Raw genomic sequence first — 10555 nt, 5'->3', positions numbered from 1 at the left:
TTGTAAGTGGGTTACCTCACCTTTTACATTACATCATGCTAGAATTTGCGAACACATTATTTGACAATATCACAAAATAAAATCATGTGGCAAGCAGATTTAACATCACCTGACCAGTTGCTGCCAACTATTAAAATGGTGATACATCCACTGGTAAAATCCTGTAAGAAGCCAAGAGTAACAACAGTGTCTCCGTAATAGTCTCATAATTTCCCCTTTGGCTCTATCATACTCACTGTCTCTCTCTGCTCCCACAACCCGCCTGCTCTGCGTAGCAGGGACAGACACATTTGAGAATCGATTCAGCGCTACATTAAGTAATCTAGTAATCATTTACACCAACTGTATTTTAGGGAAACAGAAGCATATTAAACAGGCATTAATGTCACCACGAGGAAAATGGAGCGATTTTGGGTGCGATGTGAGCACTATCTGACTCGAATGGCCCACGTTGGGGTTTTGCTCTCAGTTACCTCCCCGAGCTGTACAATGAAGTGGAAGATCTTCCCTTTTTCACGCCACCATTTCCACCCCATTTCTTTGTGTTTCATTTCTATCCCTATCTCCTAAACAATTCAGTCAGTTATAAGCTCCAAAAGAGCAAAGCATGCATCTGCTCACAGGCGAGTGGGAAGAGCAGCTGTGGACACAGACCACTGCATGAGAACTACAGTGTAGGTGTTTGTCAACATAAAAGGATCTACCGACAGACAGAGATGCTCTTTCACAATTTTAGATCTGCAGTGGAGAACTCTTTTGTTATTCATTCCACCTCATGATTGTATGCATTTTCAGTACATTCAGCTCCACCTTAGCATTGTGATACTGATACAAGTAGTGATGGAGAGGGGTTGGTTCTCCATCAAATATTTTTGTTCATTTTTCCCGAAATAAAAATCCACCTTTCTGTTTTTGCACGATAGCTCAAGTGCTTTAATAAGAATTGTATGGTCTGTGTAGCTGTGAGCTATCTTAAACCTTAAACCTTGGACAAAGACAGGGAGATGGAAAAGAAATCTGAGCCAAAGGCAGTCTAGTTTGAACAGCTTTATAGACTAGCCTCAAGTGCATTGTGCAGATTTTGGGGTGTAAAGAAGGGAAATGGTTATTCTCACCTGACAATGGTCTTCGCTTAAAACAAAAAATGGGTTGTGTTCTTGCAGAATGCTTCAAGTAAAAGAGATTTTAGATGGTTTTGAGAAACAAAGTGATGTCAGAAGAGACAGAAAATCAACATTTAAATATCACAAGGTTAGAATATTTGTTGTTTGTGTCATTACAAACATGAATAAAGAGATAACAAAAGCAAAATGTAAGTAAGCGGGATATTGTAGAGCGAGCAGGTCATTACTGCAAATGAAACCCCAACAGGTCTTAAATCACCCTGAAGGGGTTTCATTTACAATAATGACCTGCTAGCGCTACATATCCAATCGTATTACTCTTCCTATTGGTATCACTAATTTGACACAAACTAAAGTTTTTAAAATGTTTTTATTGGTTTTGAAAATGGTCCTCTAGAGACTAGGAAAAGAACTGACTACAAAGCAACGGTCAGCTATGCAAAAATAACAGACCGTAGAATGCCATAATGACCAATCAGAATCGAGTATTCACCAAAGTAATATAATGGAAAATAATAAATTTTTGGATATCTGAAAGCATTGGGAACAACTACAACTAAGACCACAAATATTATTAGACATCTGGGTAATTTTGGTTGGAATAAGAAATAAACTTTTAAAAACTATATTTCATCCGCGTCAGTTGCACAAAACTTAGACCTGAGTGAATTCCGATCCTCTGGTGTAGGTTTTCCGTTGGAGGTGTGGGTGGCTGCAGATCAGTAATGATTTACAAATAATAAGTAGAGGAAGGAACAAATCAATAAATCAGTAGATCTCTGGATATTTGTGAGGCAACCTTATTTCTTTATTTATTTGTGTGTTTTATTTGTTTTCAGCTCTCCAAGGCAGGAGCAGGAATCCCAAATTATCCAGGGGGTTAGGGGGCGCAGTGCCCCTGAGCCCCGAGCCCCATAGCGGAGGTAACGTATTCAATGGCCTGGGGCGAGTCGAGGAGAAGAGCGGCCCTGCTGCATACTGATGGCAGGGAGAGAAGCCAGTAATTGGAGCTGCAGAGGAGAGGGGAGAGGAGGGCAAGCACTGGGAGATGATGGCTTTGTTTTCTCTCTTCCTGTCTGTGCCGCTCAAACTCCTCCCCCCCAGACCTCTCTCTTCCTCACACTCACTAAGTAGAGATATGGAGAAATTGAATAGAGATACTTGCTAATTGGTCTCTTGCTGCTTGCTTAAAGGACCATAGACATTCTTTTTCATTTGCCTATTGAAACTAATAAACTATGTCTGTCTGTGTTTGTGTGGTTAAGTGTGCCTGTGAGTGTGTGTGTGTGTGAGTGTGTGTGTATGTGTGTGTGTGTGTGTGTGTGTGTGTGTAGTAATTCAAGGATTACATGAAGCACTGTGTACTTCCAATGGAGAAAAGAGGAAGGTGTGAAGGACTGCTATGACAGTGGTTTTAAGTACAGTTGTTATTGTTATCAAGGCTGAAAGCGAAGCTGCTCACTGAAATGAGCATGTCCTTTAAAAAAAAAAAATCTAAGAGTATTTATAATACCATATCAAAGCTTGACTGGATCATTTACTGCTTTATTTCTCTCTCTTGTCGTAAAACATATGCATTACGTCCATGAAAGCCAATTTAAACCCAGTGCTGCCTGATATGATGTAAATTGGTAAATACTATTTTAATCAGAGCACATCGCAGTTAATTAAGAAAATTACTTTGACAAACGGTTTGAAGCTGGTGTAAGAGCTCAAGCCAACATTGCAATCAGGCTCATTCCTTATGGTGGTGCTCCCTCATGTGGGTAAGGAACGTTGAGAAGGCTGTTACATACATTACAGAGCATCCCTATCAAATCAGCCAGGAGAAAGTGGAAGTGAATCTGTAGCCTTAACACTCCCAAAACTGGCATATTATCCCCACAATGTCCTCTGCTGACACAGATAAATGGTATGAAACATGCTGGCAAATGGCCTGAAAGAAGGAAGGAGGTTGTGGCGGCATGTTCGAGTCATTGCTGTTGGACACTCTGCCCTTAACAGGTTGAAGCCCATGGGTCACTAGAAGGACATAAGCAAGTGCAGCTTTCATTTCCTGTCAAAGAGGAGCAGCGAGATACTTTCCAAGGCATCAGTCGCAGGCTAATTGGGCCCCGGTGGGTGACACTGCAGCATCATAAATAAAACAAACACAGTTGTGGTGTTTCTGCCACTGGACTCTTTAAACCTTCATCACAGAGCAAGCGGTTCCGATGAAACACCCAGCCTAATTACTCTGGTACAAGGCTGTTATCTATTCTGCCTCGCTGTAATTGATCCCTTTTTTTCTGCATGCATTTATGTTTTTAATCAGAAATGAGAGCATGCATTGCCTGAGAGCTTGAAGACCTTGTAGAAGCTGATAATTAGCCGCTCTGGTTAATGGGCCTAACTGTGCTCGTGTGCTACATGGCTCTCTGGTGTCATAATGTGGCAGAGCTTGGAGGAGAAGGTGCTCAGGGGTGAAACACATGTGATTAGTCTCCTCACTTCACCACAGCCCTCTTCACACCTCAGCTTTGCAGTCAGCGCCACAAACCTCTGGTGTAGAAAATTGCACATCCAAAACCGCACTTGCTAATTTGATCGGCTCTTTGTGAACCTCTGACTGATCCATGACCAGTGTTAAGGTTTAATCATTTTTTTGTATTTTCTTGAAAGGAACAGAGATACTGAAACACACAAGCAGTGTCAATGCGTTTTCCAAGTACGAAGAGTAATACTTCAAATGTACCACATGAAAGAAATGTGGCCTGTTTAATACGTGTGCTGCATTTGTGTGTTTGTATAGCGGCATGTATGCTAATTTTGATAAATATACAACTTGCCCTTGGCCGTGAATTATAAATCGGGCTAATAATAATACACTTAGAGTCTCTTGCTTCTTTTAAATTCATATTGGATCAAAATGCATCATACTCCCCAATTGTCATGTTGTGCATTCTTCATTCTGCTGGGTTTACTGGAGACTTCACTTTGTTATTCAGCCAGTGGCTCCTTCCTTGGGAGCATATATCCATATTCATTCAGAACCTATAGAATGTGTCAAATAGAGGTGTCCTAATTGTGTCCTTGATGAAAGGCTATTAATATTGAACACTTTCACATTCACCCATGTGCCAGCGCGGAGGAAATGCGTTTTCCCCTTCTTTCAGCGAGACAAAAAGCAGATCTGTTCATATCTCTAATGATACCTGATTCCCCAGGGGTTAGTGTGGCGAGACTAGCTGTGGCTTTAGCAGATTCATCAAACAAAATATGGTGCTCTTTCCTCAGGAGGCTGAGAGTCACATTGCGTTATATCACTGTTAATTAGAATGAAATATGCAGTTCAATTTTTCTTTGTATTGTTTCCTGACGCATGTGCTTGTGCTAACTATAGAGCACTGATGTAACACCAAATGTTAGAAAGCTTAACACTATCTCCTCTCCTTTTTTCAAAGCCACAGTGCAGTTTATTTTTTCTCCTACAGTTTATCCATTTACCGACATAACATGGTAAGCCCATAACTTTTTCATACAGTGGCTTCAAGACAAAGCATTAAATAGTTTGAAGGTTCTTGTTCTTCTCATAAGCAGTACTGTCATGATCGTGGCAGTAGCTGGCCTGATTGGCTGGGTGGCCGGGTGTCTGTTCCCATGTGACATTGTTTTTGAGGCAGGCAGTAGCTGTCCTGTGGCTGGTGTCAGTACCCAACAACCTCTGATCCGGAAACAGCAACTGTCAGGCCTGCACCTGTAACACTGAGACCTTGTGTAACCCCACTATCCCCACCCCACCCCCGTCCACAACGCAGGGTTGTGCTCAGACATGCTTTGCATCTCGCTGGAACTCATTGGCCCAAGCAATACTCCCGAGACTGGGCATGATCCCAGCTGTTGTCTTCATTTTAATGCACTCTGAATAATATTAAAGCAGAATCAGTTGAATTTATTAATGCAGCTTGCCCCTTAGAGAGATGCTTTTAAAGGCCAATGATTTAATTTCAGCTCTTAAAGGCCATCTTCTATTCTTGATGCTATAAAGAATTATGGCTTTTGCCATGTCTTAACACCAGTGTGTACTGTGGGCCACAAAATGAATTATTAGTAAACTGGAACTACTGAAAACAGCGGCTATTAGCAACCTTTTTTCTCTCTGCTGTTATCGCATTCATATTCCCACCCCTATTCCCAGAGACAACATCAATCCTGGTTACCATGATTTATATATTCTATCATCGGGAGAGACTAAAGCAATGTGCTGACTGGTTAAGTTACAATCTGGAACAAACACCAACTCAGGCAACAGCATCATTTTAAAAGCTCCCCATGCTCCAGCCTCCACAGGTACTAGATGTACTCATGTCACCAAAATGGAAGGAGTCACTCTGTGTCTGTATATCTGTCATTTGATTTTCTCTACAACTGCTCATCTGATCGACTTCCCCCATGGAAGGGTGTATTGCTTAGGACCCAAGGAAGTGCAGTGTTGCATGCAAGCTCTTGAGATCTAAGGGAGATATTTATTAATATTGCATTGTACACACTGTGTAGTATATTGAGAGGGGGGGACCTATTATAGCATGCTGGATACATTCAAGAACAGATGAAGAAAGAGAGACCGGAGAAGTTACATTGAGGCAAACTCAAACATTCCAAGCATCAGTGATGTAACTTTCAGAAACTTTTGTTTCCACAAATAGCCTGGTCCCAAATAGCTAGCTGTTACCGAATGACGTGTATACACTAGCATTGCTAGAGGATGCAACTATACTGTATGTCATGGCAGGTGTACTATATATATATATATACACGGTGTATACCTATATACAGCTGCTGCCTCCGCGACCCGACCCCGTTTAAGCGGTTGAAGATGAGATGAGATGAGACCTATATACTGTATTATCAGGACCTAAGTGTCGAGTGTGATGTTGTTGGGATGAGCGGTTCTCGAGAAAGATGCAAGCAGGCAAAGCAATCGGCCCGTTCCTAACAGTGCACTTTCAGCAGGCACTGCACTAGTAGAGGCAAAACAAACTCTGTCTGTTCTGTCATTTGGATTGTGTTTCCATTGAGTTGATCCTCCGGCAAATTCTGCTCTTTATTGGTGTCAGGGTTCTGTCTGGAGGCAGACTGTAACCTCTGCACCTTTAATTTAGGCCAGTTGGGACTTGGAGCGCAGCCACTGATCTCTATGACCTGCTTCTCAGGTGGTACAAGCAGACCAAATAACACATGCATAAGAGCTTTAACACATGTAAGTCAACTATGAGTCGTGCTTTTCTTACTTTGTCCTACTGTGCGCATTATGTCTCTCTGAGGGGTCAGAGAACCTTAACAGCATTGCACATGTAACAATTACTAAGGAGGTGCTGAGAATAGTGGCTTATTCAAATGAGGAGTTTTTTTTGCTATGCATCTCCTTGTAAAGCAGCACAGAAGTGCGACACAGAGAAAGGGTGCAGTGTTCTCTCTCTCTGCACTTGGTAGTTTGACGCCCGCTCCGGGGCTGAACATCAGAGGAGCGGCTGCTGAAAAAACAGGTTGTATGGGTCCTTGCACACAGCCTGCCTGTGGTGCTGCCTGAAGGACTGCCATGGAAACAAGGAGTGTGACAGGCTCTGGGGGGATCCGCCACAGCTGCAGGCACTTCCTTTTTGACAGCCTGATGAAGACATCACTGCCACACCATGCACAACAACAACAACTACTGGAGAAAAAAATGTGATCAGACAATGTTAACTGCTGTGTGGCTCAAATGTTCATTAGCAAGCTTGTAAAACATCCAGGGATTTTCCCAACTGCACTCAGGGACCATATTGCACGGTGACTTCCTCTGCTGAGATTCATAGCTTTCCCAGGAGAAAATAGATCGATGAATAATTCCTTAAATATAATTACACCTCTTTGTAGAGGAGCTTATACTGTATATATTTGTGTGTGTGTGTGTGTGTCTGTGTACTGTATGTGTGTATGAGAAGCAAGTTTGAGTGTGCACTGATGCACGCAGAGTTGAATCAACAATTGTTGCAACCCTGTCAGACTCTTCTGTATGATCCATTGACTAAGAATGATACAGGGAACATCCAAGTCCACAACCTCAGTGCCACAGATCCAAAGATTTGACAGCTTGGAGGCAGGCAACCGTATTCCCATATGACCTCTTGTTATGTCACTGGCAGCATTTCCTGAGTGATTTTTTTTTTTTAAAGTACAATTTGGCTTTATGTGCCCACTAATTGTCAGGTTCATATTGTTATGTGTTCTGTCAGAATTTAGATGTTCTGGTGCTGCAATCTGGATGTTTGCTGAAATGTTGATTGAAAGTACCTTGGGAGTATTGCTTAATTGGTTTCACCTCTTGGGGACACTTCCTCGGGTCTTGCCAGTGATCTCCTTGTACCCCCAACCCCCTATTGCAAGCTCTGCCCTCCTCCCAGCTCAGCCAAAACCAGCCCCCCAGCCCCAATGGAGCCAAAAATGTAGGAGGGTTTCAGCCAGTGTGTGGGATTTAGCTCGTCAGAAGCTCAGGGTCACCTCCACACCCTCTTACTTTGAAATGGACCCCTGGTGGCAGCTCCTGGGAGAGCCCAGTGATGTCTCTATCAGCCTGTCAAAAGAGATAGCCCGGGGCTCCACCAGGTCCCCCTGAGCCAATCAAACTCTTCACAAAGCACAGATGGATGCTCTTTCACCAGTGTGCTACTGCTGAGGAGGGGGGCACCCGGCCGCGATGCTAAGTCCCCCAATCAGTTGGAACAAACTCCCATTGGTGGGGTCCAAGCCTCAGTTCAGCCCAACTTCAGGTCTAACCATGTATATTTTAAAAGAGAGTGCTGGCCATTTGTCTACTATCAGAAAGTTAGAAAGCAGGTAAAGAAGATAACTCATTTTTCCATGCAAACACATATTAGCACAGTATTTACATATTTGCCTGTTACAGGGACTGGCAAATATATTGAATTGATGCAGTATGGCTTGTAAATATTTAAAAGCAACTAGTTTTCTCAGTAGGACATTTATGTGAGAATAATAAAAAAATGCGAGAATTATTTTGCAAATACCAAAATGGTCAAAGGTGTCTATAAAACTGTTTGTATGTAAACCAAAATTATGGATGAGAAAATTGATAGACGGTATACGACATTTCCGTTTCTTGGAAATACTATTGTGGAGAGACAGATGGAAAAAACTGAAAATGCGTGTGTAACCATTAGATAGGCCAGGTGATTTTAGTGGAAATGTAAAGCACTAAGTGCTGAGGATGGAGAGAGTACTCTCTGTGAGATGAGCTCTTTCTCTCTCATCTGGACCCTGTTATTGTGAGAAGGCAACAAAGCAACGCATTAGGAAGCACACTGGAGCCACACAGCTTTGATGTGAGCTCGGTAACCAAGGCGCAGCGGTGGCTGGTGTGTGAGCTCTGTTCCAATGACTGTGTTGTGTAATCAGATGTGTTTACTGTGTATTTAAGTAAAGAAGTGGTGTAATCCATCCTCACTAGAGTGCAGTTATTGAAAAAACACCAGCAAAAACAAGAGCTCAATCTGATCAAGAGTCTTTATTCAGGATTCTTGCAAATTCTCCATTTGATGCAGACAATACAAAGTAAAAATAAAACTCTCAAATTAATCAGTCTCACATACAGTAACTAAGACCTGGAAATAATAGAACGCAGTACATAAATATATGTATATTTGTTGCTGAGATATAATTAAGAAAGCTGGCAGCATTATATTATATACAGTAAATCTTTACCACACCACGGAAAGTAACATTAAGTACTCTGTCCTAATATTTTAATCTGCATTATATTTTATAAAAAAGATCTATTGCAATATATATTACCTTTTGACCTTATATATATTGACAGATGTATTGGCATGGTTTGTTTTCCCTAAACTTTAAAGCCTGTATTAACTTAACCTGAAGGCAAATTTCCTAGTTTTACCAAAGTAAAAGCAAAAGCAAAACAGTGGAGGTCTAAGGTAAGCCAAACCCAACGCTTTTCATTCCTTTTCTAAATTATATCCAAAGATGAAGGCTGAGCCTTGCAGCGCTCTCTTTTCTTTACCTCCAGGCTTGTGATTGACAGCACCATGTGCTGCCCTCATAGCTGCTGCAGTTCACAGCCTCTGTCAGGGGGGTGGCAAACACACAAGCCAGAGAGCGGCTGGCTGCCCCTCAGCAGCAGGGGGCAGAGTTAGGGTGGTATGGCGGGGTGCACAGGGTCGTGGGCTCTGCTGGCACTGAAAGCATTGTTGTCAGGTGGACTGCGTCGTAACGTATTCAAAAGGAGACCAGCCTTTCATCCAGCATATCTGCGAAGCTTACTTTTTCTTCCGCGGCTGGCTCTGGCTGGTGGGCGCTCTCAGTGCGCCGTACTGCACCTGTAAAAACAAACAGGAGTTTGGTCAGAGGCAGGTAATCCGAGCTCAGTGGAGCGCACGGTAATGGCTCCCCTGAGGAGAGCTGGTGCAGGGGAAAGCGAGGCGGGCTCGCCTGTAATGAATCATTTTTTAAACACAGGAGCAGAGGGGATTAATCACAGGGAGGAAGGATTTGAAGAGTCAAGGGTTCCGTACCAGTGTACGCCCCCCTCATTCTGCACCACAATCACAATATTAGAAACAGACATCAACTGTTGAGATGACCTGCCAGGCCATTGAGGGAGTTGCAAACTGTATAATTGCTCATTGTAAGTTATGTCCTGTAAATAAAACTTTGTTCAAGCCTAAGAATAGTATAAAGTGAGTGTTGTTTAAGGTACCGGCATCAGTTGACATGTAACTTTCTTCGCAGCTTTACAGACCCTTGGTGTGACTTTGATTTCTTCAGGGAAAAAACAAGACTTGATTTATGACATTTGAACCTACAACCTTCTTTTGTTCTGCTGGTTACATGATTCACTCATGTTTCTGTATTTTCCCCCCAGAAATTCCTTGATGTTCAAATAGATTTACTAAATAAATGTATGTCATAGAATCATGTTCTCTTTGACATTCAAAAAATTAGATTCAATTGTCCGTTTCTTTTTTTTTTCTCAAACTGCCACCATAATCCAAAGAGGCCTGATCATAGGGTGAGCTGAAAAGGAGAAAAGCTGGAATTTGAAAACTTGCTTTTGAAGCACGCTTGCTGAGCTCAAACAATACGGTGAATCTGTTGAATAAAGGTAAGAACTCTATGCTAATTGGCTGCTCTCCGTTATTAGAATGGGAGATGGAATGTGGGAACAAAGTGACTGCCTCCTGCATCAGAACATGAAACTGTCCTCAGAACTGACAGATGCTTCTTATTTCAGGACAGACACAGTGTTGTCAGAAGTCCCCGTTTGAGGCACACTTTGTAGATGTGCACTGGCACTAATTGCCAAGTCACATTTGCAAGAAAGACAGGAGTCAATTTTCAGCCTTTGTGGTGTTTTTGTGTCCAAACCTATCTGAGGA

The 10555-nt window shown here is 42.4% G+C and overlaps 1 protein-coding gene across 4 annotated transcripts in view; it reads right to left on the bottom strand.

Moving 5' to 3' along the window:
* Positions 1-8654: 8654 nt before the first annotated feature.
* Positions 8655-10555, bottom strand: part of mctp2a (multiple C2 domains, transmembrane 2a) — a 31677-nt gene continuing 29776 nt past the window's right edge. For all 4 annotated transcript variants that reach the window (XM_083917294.1, XM_083917291.1, XM_083917293.1 and 1 more), the window contains exon 23: positions 8655-9496. In XM_083917294.1, the coding sequence (XP_083773420.1) occupies positions 9437-9496 (60 nt within the window). In that variant the 3' untranslated portion in view covers positions 8655-9436. The remainder of the gene's footprint in view (positions 9497-10555) is intronic.

The sequence above is a fragment of the Echiichthys vipera genome (assembly GCF_963691815.1).
Source record: "Echiichthys vipera genome assembly, chromosome: 7".
NCBI lineage: Eukaryota > Metazoa > Chordata > Actinopteri > Perciformes > Trachinidae > Echiichthys > Echiichthys vipera.
Note: the sequence above shows the minus strand (reverse complement) of the source record. Positions and strands in the feature narration are given on the sequence as shown.